General features: G+C 32.7%; 1 protein-coding gene across 14 annotated transcripts in view; it reads right to left on the bottom strand.

Moving 5' to 3' along the window:
- Positions 1-24454, bottom strand: part of Ppfia2 (PTPRF interacting protein alpha 2) — a 441884-nt gene that overhangs the window by 56528 nt on the left and 360902 nt on the right. For all 14 annotated transcript variants that reach the window (XM_058585759.1, XM_058585763.1, XM_058585758.1 and 11 more), the window contains 5 exons: positions 22196-22433; positions 18782-18811; positions 15574-15704; positions 13708-13862; positions 2042-2135 (listed from right to left, as the gene is read on the bottom strand). In XM_058585759.1, coding sequence (XP_058441742.1) covers positions 2042-2135; positions 13708-13862; positions 15574-15704; positions 18782-18811; positions 22196-22433 — 648 coding nt within the window. The remainder of the gene's footprint in view (positions 1-2041; positions 2136-13707; positions 13863-15573; positions 15705-18781; positions 18812-22195; positions 22434-24454) is intronic.

Raw genomic sequence — 24454 nt, 5'->3', positions numbered from 1 at the left:
TTGTCATTATATGAAGACTCAACACTTTCTGATAACCCAGAAACAAAAACACTGAGTCAGAAAATTCCTGAGTAAGGGTTAGCACTTATTCATTTCTATCTCTGAACACTAGTTGCATATTCATGCCCATAGGGTTTCTTGTTATGGAAAAGCCAATAAAAAGGGAAATACTTTCGCATTTTCTTTAGTTAACTCTGCCTTGCCTTGTTGGAACCATTAACTCAAATGCTCTTATTCTATAGGAAAACAATTTTACTAAGAAATGTTAGCCATCATTGTCTTATAGAATGTTATTAATATTCTTCTTAATGTTAAAGACAAGTATTCTATTTAATACATTGCACAATTGTATTTGGTCAAAACACTGAAAAATAAAACACAAAGTCAAGTGTGGTAAATTCTCCAATTAAGTACAGAACCAAAATCAAGATCTAACTTGGGAGTTAAGAAATAATTCTATGAAAATACTATCAAATCAATACAAGAGTATGTGAAGTTAATAACTAACCTTAAATACTTTAAGTAATTATAATATAATTTATGTAAGTTACTTTTAATATATAAATAATATATAACTGGAATGTTTAACTTCAGTATCTGTTGAAAGGGTTATTTAACTTGGTCCCCAAAACAAGCAATAAATTATGCAGTACACATGCCACTATAAATCTTATATAAAAATGGGAAAGCTGATCAGATTGCTATTGATTGTAAATACGTTTTTGTGGGAGCAATGAGAATTAATTTAAGGGAATATACCATGGCCACTAGTCAGAGTGGGTTTTAATTTTTCACATTCCTTTAGACTTGAAGTAAGTTAACTAAAAATTTTTAAAAATTCTATCAAATAATATTTTATAGAACCATGTTTTCTCCATACATAATCACAAAATTAAATATATAATTTCTTGATAGTACTTAATGAAATTATGATAATATTATGATAATATTTAGTTATATTTTTGAGTGATCAGTAACTAAAGAAATATTTGCCATTGAATATGACTGAGCATCTACTTGTTATGAAGAAATAATGTTCTTAAGAACATATTTTTCTTGATAGTATGTCTATTGAATCTATCTAATTCTAGGGATTAGCAATCTTATAAACAATTAGTGAACTGTTTTGCAACTTGCAAGCATGTTTCCCATTATTAGTAAACATTTGCAAGGCAGATTAAAAAGTAAAAAAAAAAGTTAATTGATTAGCCTGTGTACTATAATCATAGGAACTTATCTGTTGCAAAATCATGATTAGAACAATGAGTATTCTTTCATAGGAAAGAAGAAAAACATGAAAACCATAAATAATTTAATGAATATTTGAAAGAGAGGTGAAAAGGAGTAACTGGCTAAAAGATTCTGAAATAAAGACAAATTATTTTGCTTTTAAAGAACATATTCTAAGGGTGCTATTTTGTCACTGAAAATGTTACTACATATCTTAAAATATGTTATTTATGGACTTACTTCTTCCCCACAGCTGCTGAGACTCAAAATTTGCCAATTTTGCAAGTCAATTAAATGTTCCATATTATATGTGAATGAAAAGATTCACTATCAGTTTCCTGACAGATGCAAAACAATCTGCTGTGAGTCTAAAATAAGTTTATATTCAATAAGTCAGAGAAATGGTTCTTCTTTCAAATACTGTGTTATAAAGAGTAGATACTTTTAATTGCCAGGAGAAGAAACACAGAGTTAGGCAGTATCCCCTCATTTTTTCATAACAATTCAATACTAAACTTAACATTAAATAGAATATTACTTTATTTTTAAGGCTATATGTATTTTTAAATGTCCCTTAATTTTGTTCACTTAAAAGAAACTGTTTAGTCTGTTACAAGCTAATACGTATTTTAAACTGAACCTCATTATAATCAGGAAACATATGCATTGAGTTGTTTTAGGAAATACTAGGAAAATATTGACCTGTTTAGTGTTTTTGCTTCTAATCACTCTTTCCTTAATTCCCCACAAAAAATGATAAAGAATAAATAAAAGTTAGAAAAAAGAGGGAAAAAACAAACTCCAAACCTACTTTTTCTTCAGTCTTCTATCCTTTTCAGCTTGAGTTCCAAGTTTGCCTAAGCCCAAAGATTCCTGAGCAGCAGCTTCAGTTTCCATAAAGCCACCTGTGAAGAAAGAAGTGTTTTGATTAGGTTACAGACATTGTTTCCATTCTGAAATTAAATTTTTAAAACTTAATTTTAGTAACTGTTTACTGTCACTTTAAAAAAAAATCCCTTGTATTTTCAACCCAACAATATCAAATGACATGATTACATACATAAACATATGACAAAAGAAGAAAAAAAAAGTTCCTATTGGTGTTCCATTTAGTTATAAAATAATACATAAAGAAAATTTAAAAAATGTGGCCTGTAAACTGGCACACATTGAATATATAGGCCCCAAACTTCAAGGTCATTTTTTCTGCATTTCTTAAGGAAAATAAGAGTGAATATTTATGTAGCATGTGAAATTATTTTCCAACATTTAAATATTTGTGATATATATATATATATATATATATATATATATATACCATTTATCTTTTTTATATTATATATTTATATTATATATATCATTTATCTTACTCTCTCTATATATAAGTAAGATAAATGGTAGCGCACTGAAAAGAAACTTAGGTGTATGTTTTAAATTCTGCATTGAGAGAATGGAGAAACATTTGCTGATTTTAAAAGTTCTTCATGTACTGCTCCTTGAACTTACTTCCATTTAGCTGGCCAGCTCTTTGGTTTCACTATAATCCTCAGTTCAAGAACTTTATGTGTTCTGGGGAGGATTATTTTTTAAACTTTATAATACCTGGAAAAAAATGGAAGTCTTTCTTCAAAAGACTCTAATCAGAATGATGTCTATCAAGCATGTAAGAAATTATTTGAATTAGTGTCAGTATTTGTTGGCTTCAGAATAATATAATATGTAGATACAGCCTAGAAATGAAAAGTTAAAAAGTTTTATGGGTATCAAGACACAGAACTACACATTATTACAGTGCAATTATTTCATTCCAAACCTCTACACATATAATTGATTCATAGATTATATATTGTAATTATAAAATGAGGACTTAATATTGTTCTCTACTTTCTCTTTGGTATTTAGTATACTGTGAGGAAAAAAAATTCAAGCTAAATAAAAGTGCTATTTTTAAGTGAATTAAAATATTTATATATTTTTAAAGTAGAATAAATTTAGATTATAGTTAAGCTCAACATTAGAAAGATTTAAGCTAATACTAATTCTCACAAAAAGTAACCCCAGAATTTCACAAGTATATCAGTAAATAAGAACTATGGAAGGCAACATTCACTTGCCTCTCCTTCTAGTGAACATTTTCTTATTTAACATTGGCAGGATTTGACCAAGGTGTAGTTTCTCTTTATCAAAATAAAAGAGCAAAATTATTTTTTACTATTTTTCATAATTCATTTTAACAATTTAATTATAACACTGAATATTGTTAATTTTGGAATATTGGTATAAACAAGTTAATCTCATACCATTACATAATTGCATAATTATAAGAATGTCCCTTTAATTGAAACACATTCATTGCTGTCCATCTAAATCAAGAATATGGCCATGTGTGGTGGCCCATGTCTGTAATCCCAGAGACTTGGGAGGCTGAGGCAGGAGAATTGCAAGTTTGAAGCTAGCCTTAGCAACTGAGTGAGACCCTCAGCAGCAACTGAGCAAGACCTTGTCTCAAAATATAAAAAGAACTGTGGATGTTGCTTAGTGTCATAGTGCCCCTGGGTTGAATCCCTAGTACGGGGTGGGGGGGAAAGAAAGAAAATCAGGAGTAAAGAGTTTGAGGATCAAAACTTATTTTACTCATTATGCACATGTGCAATTAATTTTGAATAAATATTTATTGTAAAAAAATCTTCATTGTTTCTATCATTAGGAAAGCCATCCACCGGCTGACTAAAATATTCTTAGGGGACATTTTTAAGTCTGAGATTTTCCATTAGGCACAGTGAGTGAATTTTGCCATTTTATATTATATATATATATAATATATATATTATAATATATATATAATATATATATTATATATATATATTATATATAATATATATATATATGTATATGCCTGCCTTACTGAATATCCATAAGTTATCATTCATAATCTGTAAGTGACAATAATAATGCTCTCTGCTAATGGAAATAGAAGTGAATGATTCACTTAAAAGCTATAAAATTCTTGATCAGTCTGTATGGTTTCACTGGAGATTGATGAAACAGATCTATTCAATAAATGATGAAACATTTTCAATGACCAGGTGGTTGGATGAATCAGGCTTTTATTTGAGCAATAAAAGAACATTTAAATTGAGGTTTAAATTTTTTCAAGAAGCCAACATTTTAATGGAAAAAAAACCAATATTTTAAAACAAAGAAAGCTCTGGAAGAAACAAAACGCTTGGGAGTACTTTATGAGTCAAAACCAGATATTAGAATTTATTTATCATAAATAAAACTATAAGAATAAAAAGCATGGAAAGCTTAGAAATTCTGAGGACTCTGAAATCTAACTCATAATTTTTAAAGGATTTAATAGATATTTGGCATTATGTCTTTTGAAAATGCAGAGTACAAATGGGCTTAAATTTATGGTAGGTAAAATAATATTAAGTATCACAAGCAAGACAGGACCCTTAAGCAGGATCAAAAATCCCAGTCAGCTCCAGCCAGTGCACTTTTTCACTCCCAATTAATACATTTCTGGGTGAGAAGAACAGTTTTTCTTAGAACTGACCCAGTTGCCCCATGAGTCCCAGGTTCGTCTTTTCACATTTCTGCCCAGCTGACGGTGAGGATAACCTCAGTGAATCCAGCTTTAAACTCTGTCTTTTAGTTGATTATCTCAATCTGTTGAGGGTCCGGCTCATTCTTTTCAGGAATCAGTGGAACCACAAGACAATGTGGACTTCAAGAAAAAGTATTCATTGAGTGAGGTGCAGTGGTGCATACCTTTAATTCCAGAGGCTCAGGAGACTGAGGCCAGGAGGGTAAAGCGTTCAAAGTCTGCCTTGGCAACTTAGTGAGGCCTTAAGCAACTTAGTGAGACCCTGTCTCAAAATTAAAAAGAAAAAAAAAGGGTGGGGGTGCTGGAGATATGGCTAAGTGTCTCTGGGTTCAATCCCTGGTACCCCAAACAAAAAAACAAAACAAAAATTTTATTCACTAACCACATATGACTATTGGGCAGTTCAAATGTGGCTAGTCTAAATTCTATGCTGCAAGTGTAATTTAACCACGAAATTTTGAAAATAGAGTGCAAAGAGTAAGATATTACTTAGTAATGTTGTTATATTGCTCATGTGTTGAAATGACATCACAAATGACATCTCTGGCTGCATATCCATAAGTTAGAACTGTCTCCTGGCTGTCCCAGAGTTTGAAGGGGAACCAAACATTTCTATGCTTCCACTTTCACATGGGTTCAGGGGGTGCCTTGCCCAGATGCACTGTCAGCCTTGGTCTCTTCCAGACACCAGAAAAGGTCTTGAAAAGTGTCAAGGAAGATGCTAGGAAGGGTGCGGCTATTTAAGGTCCAAGAGATAGGACTCAAAAAAAGATCCCCCTGGACCAGAATTAAGAACATCACCAATTGGAGGTATCCATTCACCCGGGCTATAAAGGCAAATTACTCCACATCACCCAGGCTTTAGGTTCCTTTCAAAACATCTTCTTTCACTTGGCCCTTGAGATACCAGTCTGTAGAAATTTTTGCCAAAACCTACATTGCAAGGCTCTTCCCCACTATTGTTCTAGCAGACCTCTCTGTCTTTGTATGAAAAAGGTAGCCCTAAAAAGAATGAAATCACAACTATAATCTGCCCTTGACCTTTCTTTCATTACCTTCTTTTCAGTATTCATCAGTCACTCAGTTTGCATTTAAACACACTTCAATTTTTATATTGCTGCTTAATGGTCTATTAGTCTTTGAACTATCTGAAGGATGCACCTAGGCACAGGATCTGGTTCCTAAAGGGTATGTAAAAAGTACAATCACAACTGAAACTAATTACTGCTTCCTACAAGAGAATTAATGCAGAGCATGAGTTATTTCTAATGAATACTTTATGAAATTTATAATGTATCTGTTGGTTCCACAGCATCAAAGAACAATCTAAAATGTTGGATAAAGGCTATCACAGCTACCCAAATTTATGTGGAGAAAAATACTTTCTTGCAAAATGTTTGTGTAATGTTGGTCCTGTTTTTGACACTATGAAATTATTTTCTTCATTATGCTTTATTATAATAGGTCATTGGATTCAGGCAATCATAATATGATCTGGCAGATGACCACAAAGGAAAGGGAATTGCAATTTAACACGCAAAACAAAACAAAAACTCCTAAACTATATTGCTTCTCAAATGCATTTAAAGAAAATTTGCCAAAAACCTGCCTTTTTAAAAACTGAATATGGATGCATTTTTATATTTGTAATTGTGGATTTTGCTTTTTCAAAGTTAATACTTTTCTTCTGTTCTTATTTTTTTCATAGCTTTGCTGTATTTGGTTCTATTTGATCAATCCTTTGCTCTCAAAAATCTCTTATATTATGTTCTGTTTTTCAGTGCCTGCCAGTGGCCTCTTCTTTATCCTGACCATTCATGGCTGACATAAGTTGGTCATGTGTGTTGTGTTTTTCTTCTTCTTTTTTTAATTGTCACTATTATTAGGGTTGAAGACCTGAGAGAACTAGGTGTTTCCCAGGTAGCTGAATATGTTAGGGTTATATGGAGCAGATGGCTCCCCCAGAAACAGTAAATATTTTAATATCTCAGTATTTTTCCATACCTTATCATAATTTTGCTAAGCTAGCAAGCTTTCTCTGAGCTGTAGTTGCTTATTCTAATTCCTAATTCTCACTTCTGCATGGATGCTTGACCCTGGAACTTAGCTGATTTTATCTGTTTGCCTTTCCTGTCTCTCCTCAGCATTTACAGTTGGTGACTTGAATCAGTCCTGATCATTTCCTCTGCTTGATAATTTGGCTTCATACTCAGAGCCCACTTTCTCTTAGAGAAGATCCAAGCTCCTTTCTGTCACATTTCTCTTGTAGTTTGTTCATTGAAGCAGCTCTAATAGCCCTTTCTCATGGGTACTTTCTATTGAAACTCTGGGTTTTCACATTTATAATTCTGTAGGAAAACTGAACTTCCATGTTTCTACTAGAATAAAACATAACAGATAGAGAAAAATTAAAATCTGAACTCCCTACAAGCATTTTGTCTGTATTTTTTTTAAACTGGGAAATTTATAATTTATTCTGTGTGATGTCTTTTTTTTTTTTTTTAGCTCTTGCCTTGAATTCTTATTTACTTTCCCATGAAAGTATATATAATACCCTCAGGAAGTTATAAATTTTCTGAAATAATAATCATCTTTAAAAATTCTCTAAGTTCCACATGTGTTCCACAGTGCTGAGTTTAATGAGCTATTTCTAGATGGTACCAGTGGCAAGAGCATACTGACTAGAGCCCTTAACCAGGAAGCAGAGCTGACAGCCACCATTCTACTAATCAGCTTTGCCTTATAAAAGCATAACCCACTTGAATCTAATGTATGAAATATGATATCAAGAGCTTTGTAATGTTTTGAACAACCAATAAAAAAATTTAAAAATTAAAAAAAAAAATAAATAAAAATGTGGCATAAAAAAAATCATTTCAGTGTCCATGAGGTATAGGATGTGGTCCATTTCCTGGTCATTAGATATCCTCGAGTTCTAAAAGTACACATAGACTACAAAAATGAAAAGTTGATGGAGAAATGCTTTAAATGTTAGAGCTTCAGAGATTGTACATTGCAAGGGTTTACCTAGATCTTAAAGATCATCTAGTTCAACTACCTTTCAAATGCTTGGGCAGCTTCCCAAACAATTCTTCCTAGAATTTTTCTAGCTTGTGCTTGACAATCTCAGATGGCATTACCTCTTAAACTAATAGATTCTGTATATAATATGACACCCCAGCATTCCTTCCTACATTGAAATGAAATTTATCTTTCTATAACTTTAACACATTCTTTCTAGCTTTGTGTCATCACACAACAACAACAACAGAAACAACAACAACAACCAAAACTTAGTCAGTAGCTCTTCCAGATAAGAGCTCTTCAAAGTTTTTATATAACAGGTCAGCAAGGATAATAAATACAACTAACTACTCACCTAATTCCTCACATGATTTTAATCCTAATAGTCTCCTACAGCCTTCCTCCAAGGCTACATCTGCTTCTAAAAGTTCAATAATCATAATGGAAAACATTCTTTGGCTATTAACTTACCATAGGAGAGCGGATTGTAAAAAAAATCATCTTTCATTTCAATACTTAAATCTATCAATATGACCCAAATTTACTGATAATCATATTGACTTTAAAGTCACAAGAAGATTCTAAATTTTTCTTATTTAAAACTGATCCCAAGAACTATATTTTTGAGTGGGATAGTTGGGATCCTCCTTAGCTCAAGAAAGCCTTTAGAGATAACACTAATTTTCTCCTTTGTGATTCCTATTTTTATCAGTAATCTATTAATCAGATTCTTGCACTGTCTAGATGTCTGTGTCCAGGTGATTAGGGAACGTGTTGATCCAGGATAAAGTGAGTCTATCTACTGGAAATTTGAAGGCAGTGCCACCTCCTCCATCAGCACTGTGGGTGAGGATTATTCAACCTGTTATGTATCCCTCTTGACTGTTCCATTTTATGGCATCTTGTCTGCAGGGATGTACTGAGTCACAGTGTGCCCGCTGCCTTTCCTTTTCTGTTATTGAATAACTTTGTCAAAGAAACAAGAGAGCTTATTCTGACATGGCTATTTTTAACATAGCTTAATTTATTTGTTTCAAAATAGGTTAAGGCCTTCAGACAAAATTAAAAGTCCATCTAGTTGGTAGTTTGATCACTTATGCATCATCACAGATCAGAGGATTCAAATGCACTGTTCCTGGTTGTCCTGACAGGATAATAATGTAGCTGAAAAATTTTGGATCAGAAATATACTGAAATTTTTGTTTTGTTTTAAATATAGAGATTGTGTATGTTTACACAGTATCCTTCTCACTAAACGGAAACTCCTTGTCAACAGCCATCTTTAGCTTACGTTCCAAAAGTCTGTGACTCGTACTTCACATGTAACCGTAGCTCAACACATGTTCACTCACTCAAAATGAGAAAGAAACAAATGAGTTTGGATTACCTATGGTTATTTTTTTAACCCTTACAATCAGCTCACCTCTCTTGGGCTTTAATACCCTCCTGTTATCACCCTCTTTTCCAGGTGAATTCGTTCTTTACAAGTAAGGGGACAGAGATAAAAATTAGGGTTTTTAAATAGTTCTGCTTATTTGTATATTATAATTATATTAGGTAAACCTTTATTTCATACAATAAACAATATTTCCATTTTGGTCTGGGAAGTTTTTCCAGTTGTCAGTTAATTTTGGCTGGTGATCTTTCTGATACTGATTTTATGTATTTATACCATTTGCACAAATCTATCATTTGTTGTGTTCCTCTTGACACTTTTTTAACAATATGTTTTAAAATCTGTTTCAGGCAAGGACTTCCATTTTAAACATACTGCTTTGTTCATATTATCATAATATGTGATTGTGTCACTGTCCTTTTGAGTTGCCTTGATGTACCCAGCCTTTGTTGTTCTGAGCTCAACCTTCCGTGTTATTTCAGTCTGAACTTATTTTTAGAGTTTTTTGTAGTAATGTGTGTGGAATTCATCCTGTAGCAGGTTGTAAAGTGATTGACAGATTATGGAGTAAAAATAGTACCTGTGGATGTTAAGGATAGGGGAAAGACACATCAATAGCTGGAGAAAGTGGTAGGATCAAATGACAACTTAATAATATAGATTAGATATGAGCACGTTTGAGCATTAATGGAAATATCAAAGGTGCATTGCATCTGGATGCATAAATCAGTGGAAGGTGAAAGCTATAACCATTGGTCATTCTAAGTTTTAACAGCATTTAAATACAACCTGAATGTATGCTCCAGGAGGTAAGCAGAAGTATGTATCATACCTGCTATCTTTATGCCTTTCAATGAGATTATCAAATCTGTTTATACATCTTTCATCCTATAATTTTTGATATAAAAACATAGTAAATAAAAATAAAGTGGGGTAGGAGGACTAAAACCAAATTCACAAGTAAGCTAGAAGGAACACTTAACTGCCGAATTCAGTTAGAATTAAGATAGACTGGCTCATCTATATCCTTTCTCCCCCTTGTATAACACACACACACACACACACACACACAAAATGGTTTTGAATGTATAAAAAGAAAGAACAAAGACTCACTGACTCATTTTAGTCTCTACCATTCCCTGTTATGTTATACTCTGATAAATACTTCTGATAATGATATAAGCAAGAACACACTGATAACAATAGAATGAAATTTACAAAAGACACATTACTACAAGAACTTTTTCTATGTTGCTTTTGTGATTTGAATGAACCAACCATTGGGACAGGATGCTATCAGAATTTTTTGGAGCAAATTATTTTGTTTGGATTCTGTTAGCTTTATGTAATTGCTTTTCAATGTGTTGCTTCCTTTAGTTTTGGGGATTTCCATATCTGTACTGCCTCTGCTAATAACACATTTGTAAAAAATAGACAACGTGCATCATGCATTTGATTCTCAATGATTAGATGTTATCCTTATAGTCATTTTGACTGTTACAATACACCAAAAATTGATGTTGTTGCACTTGCTTTTCAAATTATTATATAAGGCAAATAACATCCCCTCTCCAAAATATTTTCCCAGGTTAATTACTAAAAACTTCTTTGTTGTTTGTCATCTCTGATGGAACAAAGGAAACACTTCTATAGCTTTATTTATGCAGTTTTCTTCCTACCCACCATATTTCATTCAAATTAATGTATCATAATTATTCTCAAGTAAATTTATAATTCTCTGCTCTTAGTAACTAAACTTTTAAAAGTGATAACACTGACAGGCCTGGTGGTGTATGACTGCAATCCCAGTGGCTTGGGAAGCTGAGGCAGCAGGATTACAAGTTTAAAACCAGCTTCAGCAATGTATCAACTACCTAAGCAACTTAGTGAGACCCTGTCTCAAAATTAAAAAAAAAAATAAATGAAAATAAAAAGTGCCGGGATGTGGGTCAGTGGCTGAGCACCCCTGGGTTCAATCCCTAGTTTAAAAAAATATATGGTTCAAAATTCCAAAATTGGTTTTTTGAAACCATCGTCTTCCTACCATATCAATTCCCATGCTCTTCTTTCTTATCTGCTATTGATATATTTACTGGTAGGGAAAGTAATATTGGCAGTGCTCCTGTGTCTTTGAATTTTCTCCATCCAGACATTAAAGTCACAGTCACTGGAGATGATTCCGTAGTTTCTTCTAATTCATGAATCATCAGCACCAGGTTTTATTCCTTAGACTTGAAAGGTTTTGATGGTCCATCTATTTCAACCTACATGTACCTTCGAGAACAAAAGTAGAACTAAAATCCATATCCCTTGCCCAAAGTAACAGTGGGGCCTATGAACTGTTTTCTTCTGGTACAGATATGGCTTCCTTGAGCTTGCTTATACCTACTAGGTGTGATGATTCAACCTCTTTTTGGCTTCTACAAAACTTCATAGGTATAGTTTTGATCCTGACATCCTTGTCAATTTATGTTCTCCTTCTGCTGTTCTATGGAGTAAAACTTTGAAATGCTCAGAGCTTGGAATTCTTCCTAAGTCTATGATGTGATTCTAAACAGTTACTGCTAGTTCTCAACAATGGGGCAAGGAGGGGTTGTTGATAAGGATGTAATTGGGGTTGATTTTATTCCATCTGTTCTGATCTACAGACACATAGTTTGGTGCATGCCTTTATTCCCAGCAATTCAGGAGACTAAGGCAGGAAGATAGCAAGTTCAAAGCTAGCCTCAGCAACTTAGAAGACCCTGTCTCAAAATAAAACATAAAAAGGAGTGTGGATATGCCTCAGTGGTTGAGTGCCACTGAGTTCAAAACAAACAAACAAAAATGGCACACAGTATCTGAAAATAGAAAATAAAGACTAGATTGATAGACATCCCTGTGTTTTCTAGATTCTAAATTATATCTTGGATATCCTAATTTGTATTTAGTAATTCCTCATCAAATTTAAATATAAAATCACAATAGAAGAATCCAAGCGAGGTCACTTGGATACATTTTAAATGAAAAAATAAATTATAGAACCTAAGCTAAATATATGTTGAAATATGAGTAAATGAAGTGATTGCTATATTTGTGAAATAAATATTGCTATATTTGTGAATTATATTGCAATATATTGCAAGTGACAAATAATTTGTTAAAGACTATAATCAGTTTTCAAATTAGATAAAACAAATCTTAATGTCTGGCATATATATTTTATATAAAAATAATTAGATTCTCCTTTATTTATGTAACATTTTTTACAGCCCAGTGTGTAAAAAGAGAAATCCTGAGTTCTCCTTGAGTAACATTTAGTCACACAGCTGGTAGCACATCAGTTTCCAAAGCTTCTGATGTTTTCTGCACCTCCACACCATGGAAGTCAGGAAAGGCATTTTTTAATTGTATTAGTCATAAATCTGCAAGCATGAATATCATACTCAGAAGCTCTTTAGGTACTAGATCAGGACATTAAGCTTTTTATTTTTATTTGGAGCATTGCTTGTAAATAATCATTTAATAAGCTCAAGGTAGTACTTAGAGATTTGTATCACTCTGTTCAACACTTATCATTGGAAGTAGAAGCTCAATCCTTTCTCAATAATTTAACTCTAGAAATAAATGAATAGGAAGAATTCCCTCCAAAAGAGCCAATTATACACAGCATCATTTCAGAAATATCACACATTAATTTTTAGAGTGTTATTCATGTACAGTATGTATGTTTGTATCTGTGTGTCTATCTTTTCATAATTATACATACTTACTTAGGGTCATTTCAAATGTGCTAATCTGTGTTTTTATTTAATTAATCACTGAAAATACATCATTCTAGTGCAGTCACTACTGTGGTATTCCTTTCTCCCTTCCCTCATCCATATGCCATAGAGTATATTATGGGAAGCCATGATACCTTTAGACAAATTTTGTTCTTTACATTTTATAACCTAAATATTAAAATCCTTATTCTGACTTAAAATTATTTAAAAAGAAAATCTTTAAAAAACTTTTAAATTCACATAACTAAGTTTTTATACGCATCTATATTCTAAGTGGCAGTATACCCAATGGTTTGAAGCTGATTTTGAAACCTTGGCATTAGAATGGACATCTCAGTTTTACAAATTATGAAGACATTATTTACTCATCAATAAATAAGGATGACAATGATAACACTTGCCTCATGGGGTTACTGTGCCTGTCACAAGAATTAGCAGTAAGTATAATCTAGCTCTTTTTATTAACCGTAGTTTAAAAGTACTGGAAGTTTTGCAGTATTCTTTCACCTTAATTTTTATTAAGCATTCTTCAGTTAAATTGGATTCACAAATCTGATTAAATAAGAAACTTGTCAGGTAAGCAAGAGAAGACATGAAAAGAGAAAAAGAAAAGGAAGGAGGTGGACAATTTGTAGTGACAAAACAAGTGGCATTGGAAACTCAAACACATTTATACTTACGGAGCTGCCCAAGTCGTGCTTTTTCTTTTTTACCAAACAAACGTCCTATTGAAGACTTGATTCCTTTCTTCTTGGGGGCTTTGTGAAGAGAGTCTTGGCTGCTATTGGCACTGCCAAGCCCAAGGCTTTCTGGCTCAAGAGAGGCAGCTAAACTACTGCAAAACACAAAAGAGGACAAACTGCTTGTTTTGATGCAATATCCATAAAGCACACAAGACTTGTTTCTTTTATAAATGTACAAAAGGAGGAACAAGTAGACTTTGAATGTTATTTTCTCCCTTTCTTCCTACACTGTTTCTTAAGATATTGAAATGTAGTTTCCTCAGCCTCCAGGCTCTGTATCTCCAAATTTTCAATAGAAAAATTCCCTTTTGTTCCAAATGGCTTTTTCTTCTTTATTCTTAGTACAATATGTAACTAATCAGTGAACACAGGCTGGTATAATAACTGCTTGTTGTATGTCTTTCTATTATTCAGCTTGGTTTTGTGAATTTAGCACCTGTTACCTACTTCTTTTTCTGAATTTGTTTTTCTAATGTTAAACATACTGACCAATGGTAATTACCTAATTATGCAATCAAATATGCTATTCCATCCTGTGATTTTACTGGAATTTCTTCTATCCATCACTTTCTCTCTTTAGTTTGGAACCTAATTTATTTACTCTAAATTCATCTGATTGGGGTCTAGAAGCAACAAATCTTACACCTTAGTGATTCCTGTATATTTTTTCTTAATTATAGTTCTCAAGCCTCAGCATTTTAGGTAAATGACAGGCTGATATAACTATGAAGTAGTTAGTCTTAAGTTCAAGTTCTGTTTCTAGTTTGACATTATCACAAGGGAAAGAGTTCAATAGATATTGCATAGGTTTTTACAGTTGTTAGTTTGAAAATACCATGATGCATTCTTTAACTATTTATTCATCCAATTTAATTTCAGCTCATATTCTCCACACTCCAAAGCAACTGCTTTTCATATGTTTAAATATAATTATGTCTTTTGTTGGACAGGAAAAGAAATACATATTTTGAAGCTCTCACCCCCACATTAACTGAAAATAAGAAAAAATAAATGCCTATAAGATAGAAAGCTCTGATTATAGAAGTATTTGTCATAAAACATATTTTTAGAAGATATTCTTACTTAAATCATTGATCATTAAGTCATTACACTTATGTCCAGAGGTCCTGCAATTGATAAGACAGTAAAAACACATACAATTAAGAAATAAAAGGCACGCTCAGATTTTTATACAGCATTAATTATTATAGAGATCCATTTGCAATGTTTTAGGCATATGGATACAACAGTATGAAGGGTTGGTTTGACAAAGGAGATATTTTCATATCTAGACAACTTTGCCTTTAATACTTGTGGTTTTTATCCTAAGAACTATTTGTCTGAGGAGCATGGTTGACTATAGATGCACAGGGTGCATATACCTGCTTGCTAAAAGTAAGTAAGGCACAGTGATGGACTTTTCAGACCTTATCTTGCAATCCAATGTATCATATTATCCTAGAATCCCTTTGGTATTTTGGAATCTTTCCTCAGTCCTTTCTCTAGTCTAATCTATTTTAATAGGAAATGGATAGCTAAAAATCAAAGCTATTATCACATATTGACTAGTAACCAGATTGCAAAGATGTTAATTTTAAAGTCAAAAATTGATCTCAGAAAGAGAGTTGGTTATTTCACAAGATATATCGTGGAGAAGGAGCACAACAATACCCTGATGCAGAATTATGACTCAAATCTATTTTTTTTCAGTAAAAATTTTCTAGCAGTCTATTTGCCAGTACTGATGGAAAAGGGACATTTTTGGAAGAGCATTCGATGGGCAGTATGCTCAGACTGTCTTACCTCCGGGCATCATTGTGGTAGGAAGAAGGGAGGGTGTGAGTCATCCGGATGGCTCTGGGTGTAGGGGGAGGAGAAGTCTCACATTTAATTGTTGCTTTATCCTCCCGACCATCTTCTTCCACAACTGCAATCTAGAAGCAAAAACAGTACATTAAAATGAATAATTTCTAAATTTCAAATGAAATAGATACAAATGAAGAACCATTCAGGCACAGCATTGAGAAATTCTAACAGAGATATTTGCAACATGTTTTACATGGATCAATCTATACTCTTAAAGAGGATGATTTTCATACTTATTTGAAAGTAAAGACACTACAATTAAAAACTCATAGAATTTCCAGAAACTCAAAAAAAAAAAAAAAGAAAGAAAGAAAAAACTCATGGACCCATTACACCAAAGAATTTTTTAAAGAGTAATACATACCATAGATTAATATATGATAACCATGGAAAAGTTATTCTGGAATTCATTTTATCATGTCAGAGCATATGCTCTTTACAAAAAGGTATTTAGCACATATTTGAGCAAATTTACAAAAGTAAAAAAGCATTATGCATAGTCAGATTATCATAACAAAGACACTTTTAAGTGGGGATTTTTGAAAGGAGCAGACAAGTTGGCAAAATATAATTTTACCAGATAAAGTGTTTTAGATTAGCCAACTTAATAAAATGCCTTCTTAGAGTTTTTTTAAAAAAAATGGTTAGCAATTTAGAAGAAAAACTTTTTCAAGAGATACTAATAAAAGGTAAGAAAATAATTCTTACAAATTGTTTCATTTCACCACTAGTGAAAGGAAAATTGGAAGATACAGAAAGCAAAAGCAGCCAGGATGAGAGGGATTTCTTTAAAGAACAATAAAGTTCAGAAATCAGAACAATACAGGATGTCATCAGTTTTGTCAGAGATATATTGCAATAAAAAAAGAACTTTCCAACAATCTAGTCAATTTTAAAGAAATATTATTTTACATGCTTTACTTTTAATGGTACTAATGTAATATACATATCATATAGAGATCAAGAATATAAAAAAAACAGCTAAAATATAGACAGTTCTAGAAGATCTGATGAAAAATGTTTCTCAGTATGACTCAGTTTTAGGCTAAAACAAAAATTTTAAAGCTGCATTCTGGGAAAATACTTTGTTTCTACATGAAGCTGTTATGGTATTATACATGAACTTATTTATATATGATAAAAACCCTAGGCACTGGAGGAACATAATGAAGTTGTTCATCAGGTCTGTCATTATCAAGAGGCCAGATTGCTCTCTTCAGTTTAGGTGGGCATCTTACTGTGAGTCCCTATCTCCATGCAACTAGCATAAGGCCACCAGAAGAATCTGCTGTCAACACGATGCCATTTCTATGGAAGATCCTTTCTAAATCCACATCCCATCTAAACACTTTAAGCATGTTTCATTACTCTTCCTAATATGTATTGGTGTTATCATAGTTATGTGATGTAACGATTCTTGTCTACAATTTTTTTTGTTGTTGTTGTTAAGCACAATTACTTGTGCTTTCAGACTTCTGTTCCTGAAACACTTTGTTATAAAATACCCTCCTTTTTCCTCACTGCCAAACTATACCCTTCCTAACGTCAGCTCTTAAAAACATCAGGCACAAACTGTTCCACTAAATAACACTTAGAGCTCACAGTATACAAAAGGTGGAAGTAAAAGGCTTCAGAATCAGTCAATAAGATGGAAGTGATAATACTCATCTTAATGCATTGTTGTGAAGTTTAAATGAAGCCCTTGTGTAACTCCTTGCCCTGATACTCAACCATTTTTAGTTTCTAGTTCTCTCCATGACCTTTCTTTCCAGTCACGACTTTACTCTTTTAATTCTGTGAGACTGCATTGCTATTCAAGACCTTCTCTCTGAGCTTTATTTATTTCTTACACCCACTCAATTCCTTTACATCACCTTTTCAGATTTCTTTCTATAGTCACAAAGTTCATTTGTAAAGTGGTGGAGGAAGTCAAGGAGTAATAAAGACTCTCTCCAGGGTAAATCTGATGATTGAGAACCAGCTGGTGGTGTCAAGAAAACACTGGAGGAAGATAGATAATAACTCAGGAAAAGAAGAGAAAATTTCATTCATCTAAGCTATGTAAGTACAACATGGGTTCCTTTGATTTGATGATGATGACCAAGTTCTTTGGTTTCAGGAGTTTCAGCATATACTGAGTACTCTGTCGTGAAGATACTGAACAATGATTCATGCACTGGAAAGCAAGTTTGGGTATTTGAAACTTCTCCATCTGATATCTAGTGACTCAAAGCTATGCTGACCTAAATTATCTTATAGGAAGCCCTTTTATGAGTTAGAATTGGCATCTATTTTGCTTCCTATATCCTGTACTTATTCTCCTGATTTCATTCTGAGCAGGAAAGCATTGTTTTTATTCATCTCCTGTTTTTCTGTATCCTTTGATGCTCTGCATCTGGAGAGACTGCTCTTTCCAGTGCTCACTAATTCCTAGAGATAGCAAACCACATACTGGAAGAGAGCCTTTCGTATGCAAACGCTCAAGTCAGATCCCTCTACTGTCTCCTAAAGCTGGTTCTCAAGCTCCAGGAGCAGTATTCCTCTGCCCTAATTACCCAGCTCCAGGCACTAGACCAGAGAAGTCCCTAGACCCAGAGCCAACCTAAGCTACTTAAATAAACATCAGCCCTAAACCTGCTTGCCCTGCTTTTCCTTCCCTTTCTGGAAGAGACCTCAAAAAGGCCCCTGCTCAAGCTTTCTCCTCACTCCTGCCAATCCCAGTGCTTTCTGAGGACATGGAATGCCCACTTCTCTTCGGTAATGTGAAAAACTAATATGTTTTCTTTGGCAGTTGCCTCCTGATCTGTTTGCCTCAATTTTCATGAATAATAATGAAATAAACATCTTAAAACAATGATCATTTATTTAGTATTGATATTAAAATATCTAACTGTAACATCAGCAGTTTAAGCATTCAGTGGAAAATCAGGATACCAAGTCCTCATAAATCTAATCATTGTTCCTAAAGCATAAACTATCTTATTTTTGATACCTTATTTCCTATGATCATATTTACACAACACACTAATAACTCTTAAATACTTTCAATATTTTTATGTTAACAAAACACTTTGGGGGAAATACTATTTTAAAGCTTTTATAAAAAAGTAATATTCAATGAGTAACCACGTAAAAATTACAGTACCTTTCTCCGATGTTTCCTTAGATCACTTGGCTGCGATTGGCAGTAATAAAAGCAACATAAAATAGAACTAATTAATGACTACCATTAACCATGTTACAAGTTTACATAGTATCTAGTATCTATAATTTATCTATCATTTCTTTTCTTTATTCCATGCTATTCTAAATAGGTGGGTTTTTTAAATTATTATAGAAATATTCATCCTCCTTGGTGGTTACTTGAGAGAAGAAACCTCTCATGGATAGGAGCAGGTCTCCATGACACAGACATGTCTACCTGTATTGTGTGCATTGCATATGAGACACACACAGTGGAGAACATAAAGCACAGAGGAAGTCAATCTAGCAAGAGTGAGTTAGTCAGAAACAAAATATGACACTATACCCATCCAAGAAAATATGGACCAGAATGAAGATCTAATACACATATATAGAATTTATAAACTCCCTATTGCTCTATCCATGAAGAACTTTGGGTGTCCTTTGCACAAGTATTCTGCTCTGAAGGATCTTAAATTTCCTGGAATCCTAACAACCTTCCCCACACCATATATGCTAAAGGCTCTGGCCTCAGCATAACATGCCACAGGGTATACTGCTTTCTTGTCAATGCTCTTGTACAGAATTTAAAAGAGAAAAAGTTCCCTTTTTATAACTCCAGGTGAGCTTTATTTACTATTTTTGTTAATTTTTTATATGTAAGTAAAACCATCTTTACTAAACTATTCCATTATGCTTTCTATTTTTGTTGTTAGTAGAATACATGTTAACTTTATCATATTGAGTAGTCTAGATATTGTTAGCATATTATTCTTGTCTATGGATTTGTGTGAGGTAAGAGGTAAAGGTAAATACAAGTACACTTTATTATCAGGATTAAGAAGCAATGTTGGCAAGGTATCATGCCAAGCAGTAATTAACGTGGTGTTTTTTTTCAGTATCTTATTTTCTGTCCATAAAATTTCTAGTCTTCCTCTTAATATTCAAACATGAATTATATCCAATGAAATTATTTTTCTATTAATATTTTCTAAAGAAAACCTAACTGTCCTTCATTATAAGAATATAAATTTGGTGACAGGGCTTCATTGGATATCAAAGACTTCTAAAAATTCCTTTCTTGCTTTCTTGACAGAAAAACTCAAGAAAATTTCTTGATTCCTTTAAACTTCAGGAAATGCCATAAATATTTTTTTTAATTCTAATTGTAGTGTAATAATGGTCACTTACTGGTTTTTATTTATGATTATCTACTCAAGAAATGCATGAAAGCACTGGCATATTTTTCATATGCACAAAAAATCCAAACAATTTTAATAGCAATAGTTGTTATTATAAAAATAGCATTATTAAGGGCTACAATGTTTATATTTTAAAAAATACTTAAAGGGAAAAATAACTATGTTGTAAAAATATAGGGAAATATTAGTACAGAAACAACCAAAGTATAACAGCCTCAAATGCTGACTAAATTGGGTTCTGTTGTCCAAAATTCTTATAGTAGCTTTGATAATAAGTCAGTCATTAATATTATGTAGTACATATTACATTTTCAGAAACCAAGGCAGAGATGATAACATTTTAGTTAATAAAATAAGAGAGATGTTTCCTGGTTTTCCAAAATAAGCTGACTATAATGTGGCTTATAGGTGTACCAGTTAGGATACTTTAGTATATGAACTCCAAGATTGTACTGTATAGAGGTCAGTTCTGATTTGTTGGTCATTATTGGATTATTGTCAATTTTGGTAATGAGCACAAAATGGAAGACTCAACTGTAAAATTGAGGACAAAGATGCCTAAATTAATATATATAACTAACATCTATATTTGTATATACAATATGTAAAAAACATTTTTAAAGATGAAGTAAAATTTTCTGAATAGTAAATATTTGCTTGTAAGAGTGTTCTCCCTAGGGTGAGAAAAAAGATATAATAAAAGCACACCCATATACACACATATATGTAGATTTATATAAATTAATTCTAATAAAAATAATTTTCATAATTTATTAACTAGATCACACATTGCTTCAAAATATTTAATGATGGAATTTAGACAATGAATAGAATTTCTTTATTCAAATATATATGTGCACATATATATAAATATATAATTGTATACATAGATATGGGCTTTGTGGACTTTTATAGTACTTTGCAGCCTTCTGATCACAAACAGTACATATCCTTTATATCTTTCTGTAATATCACTAATTTTTCTCTATTTACTGTATTTATGCTTTTACTTCTATAGATTGTTCAAAATATTTTAATCTTTCATTGCTATCATTTCAAATATTTTTAGGTAATTACAGAATTTTTAAAAAAAAGCAAAAAAAAAAAAAAAGAAACAAGGGTAACTAGGCATGGTGGCACACACCTGTAATCCTAGCAGCTCAGCAGGCTGAGGCAGGAGGATCACAAGTTCAAAGCAAGACTAAGCTACTTAGTGAAGCTGTAAGCAACTTAGCAAGACTCTGTCTTAAAATAAAACATAAAAATGGGCTGGGGATGTGGGTTTAGTGGTTAAGCACCCCTGGGTTCAATCCCTATATGGAAAAACCAAGACCAATCCACCAACCAAATGACAACAACAACAAAAAAACCCAACAATTATGCTTTTGAGTTAGATATATTTGAGGAAAGTTCCAGCTCCACTCATGAGCAGTGCTGAATATGGTCAATTTTACTCATCTTCTCAAAGCTTCAGCTACCTCTGCTTTCTGTCAGACCATGCTCCATGATGGTAGTGCTCTCATGAGAACTGAATGACTGAACATCTTGGTATTCCGTAATCATTCCAACCATAGTTTACAGAGGCCTTACTATAATACTTTTATCATGTGGCACTTTGATTTTTTCTTAATTTTTTTTTTCACGGATTTCCTAGTTTAGGCTTCCACATTTTATCTCTGAATATAAAAATAAATGAGAAAAAAAAAAACTAAAGAATAACCGACATCATCTGATAAAGATGAGAACTTGGTGCTATTTATTTTTGTGGCTCTGAAGCCATTATAATTGTATTGAAGCCATTATAATTTATGTGTTTTGTTATTTTCTATATTAAAAAAGCCCACCCAGTCTAAATTCATTGCATCAAAATTACATCAGTAAAAATTCACTTATTGATTTAAACCATTCACTTTTCTCATGTGATATTCAGATCCCTGACTGTCCACGAGGCTTACAGATTGACTTTAAGAAAATTGCAGCATCTGTTTGGATAACGTCTCCACAGTTTGTAGTGAATTAGTAATTATGCCTACCACATAGGGTTGTTGTGGGAAAAAAGAAACAAACCATAAAATTCATAAAAAAGTCCTTAGATGAGAGCAAACACCTAAGGCGTCTTAGCTAATGCATCATTAATCTTAACAGGGACAAAATTTCTACACACATCATCATACCAGTGTCATGACTCCCATCCTGTCCATTTCTCTGGCTGGGCTTCTCGGGGTGAGCTTTGGCGTTGAGTGTCCACTCGGGGGAGATGAACTGGCCAGTGATGAAGCTGTAACAGAGGCAGTGATGGAGGTACCTGGGTGGACCCTAGCCAAATTCAGGCCCTCCAGGCTCACACTGGCCACTCTATTCTCAATTTCTTCAGCACGTAACTCTGTAGATTCTTTTTCTTCCTGAATCAGCCTAAAAGATACAGTTTAATTTTGATCTATTATATGCTGCTATCATGACAACCAGAATTCACATAAAAATCAATTAAAAAGTACTTCAAATATTTTATATCAAATCTAGTACTTACATCTCATTTTTCTGCTATAGGCAGTACAAACTTAGTAAATGCTAGAAACATCTTGACCTCAGTTTAGAAAACCATTTATTTCAAAGGATATCTAATTCGTAGCCACTTTCAGTTTGACCATTTTCTACTACCACCTGTTAAAACTCTTTTGAAACCTTACAACCTGGTAATGTCTACCACTAATTCTAATATTATATCTGAACTCAGGTAACAATTAAAAACACATAGAAATCCAGATATCAGTAGCATTTCATTGAGCTTATACCCAATGAAAAATTTAATTAATAGCATCTTTAATAAATGTTAATTTATAATTATCATATAGCCAAATAAAACCCAGAGTCTTCTTAAAACATTAATACTTATTTAGTTAAGCATCTTTTAAATAAATAACATGCAATTTAGTAACAGTTAATCAAATAGCATAGTACAACATCATTAGTACATAAAACATACTCCAAAGGAAAAACTTCCCCTCCAAAAAAAAAAAAAAGACATTTTGTACTTCTAGTGTACTTGTTATTTAAAAATGGCTCCTGCAGAAATTTCTTTTGTTAAGGGGCAACATGTTTCTGCTGTAGAAATAAATTTTAATCATTTATTCTGGAAATTCTGTTAATTGTAAAGGTGAGCCAAGCCTAAAGGATGTTGAGTAAGAGGTAGATGAAAACTTAATCCAATAGGAAATCATTTGTAGCTAGGCGGTCAGTTTGTTCAAAAACTAAATGACAATCTGTTAATATTTGGAGTCCTGATATAAATATGAAAAGTAAAGAAAACAATAACAACAAATTAGATTCCCCTTAGAGTGTTCCTCAGGAACCATGCAGAAGAATGAAAAAAAAAAAAAAAAGCCTACAAAAGTAAGACAAGCACAAGAGTAGCCAAAGGAGTGGAAGGGGAAGGAGAGGGCATGGGGGTAGAAATGAGGGTGAAATGAGATGGACATCATTACTCTAAGAACAGGTATGAAGACACAAATGGTGTGAATCTACTTTGTATACAATCAGAGGCATTACAAATTGTGTTTTATATGTGTAATATGAATTGTAACGCATTCTGATGTCATATATAACAAATTAGAATAAAAAATTAAAAAAAAAGAAAAAGAAAAGTAGTGTAGTGGTAAGTGGTTGTGAACTACCTGGATTCCTTCTTTTATGGGAATCAATGAGCTGTGAACAAGTCTGAAAAGATGCTTTTTTTAAATGACTAAATTGGTTCTTGAAAGAAGAAAGACTATAAACAGAGATAAATTCTGGTTGGAGTTAGCAGCTTACCAGTATATATCAAGGAGACTATTTCTGTTGAAAGTTGTTATGTAATAAAATTTCATGTATTTTTCAATATTCTTTCAAATAAGCAACTATATGAACCTATGCTTTTAGTTAATATAGACTAAGATTGCCGCAGAGATTTACCATCCCAGTTTCAGAGAGGTAACAGATTGTTAGGGAGGGTGTTTGATATATATATATCAATACATATACTTTTTTGGTGAAGATAAATATCACAAGGTTATATACTCAATTTCAAACCTATTCAGTAGATTTAACTATTAGCTAAGCAGCATCAGAGTATATTTCATGTAGCATCAGAGTGTTTTCAGTTCATGTTCTACATCATTTTTTCTGTTTATAATTTTCAAATATTTTGGGAGCACTTTTCATATATCAAGCACAGTGCTAAGACATAGAAATAAGAGTGAGCAAAACAGACATAGTTTTTGCTCTTAGACAAATTACAATCTAGTGAATGTAAAAGATGTGCTTGATAATAAAACCTTTCCTGGTGGTGGTGGAGATATTCATGGTGAGAAAGGATAAAAATGGAAGAAGTATCAGGGCAAAAGGATGTGGATCAGGGAGAATGTTCCAGAAGAAAGAAACAGCCACAACCAAAGAAT

This window comes from Marmota monax, unplaced genomic scaffold (assembly GCF_021218885.2).
Source record: "Marmota monax isolate L192 unplaced genomic scaffold, Marmota_monax_Labrador192_F-V1.1 WCK01_AAM20220418_F8-fsc00146, whole genome shotgun sequence".
NCBI classification, from domain to species: Eukaryota; Metazoa; Chordata; class Mammalia; order Rodentia; family Sciuridae; genus Marmota; species Marmota monax.
Note: the sequence above shows the minus strand (reverse complement) of the source record. Positions and strands in the feature narration are given on the sequence as shown.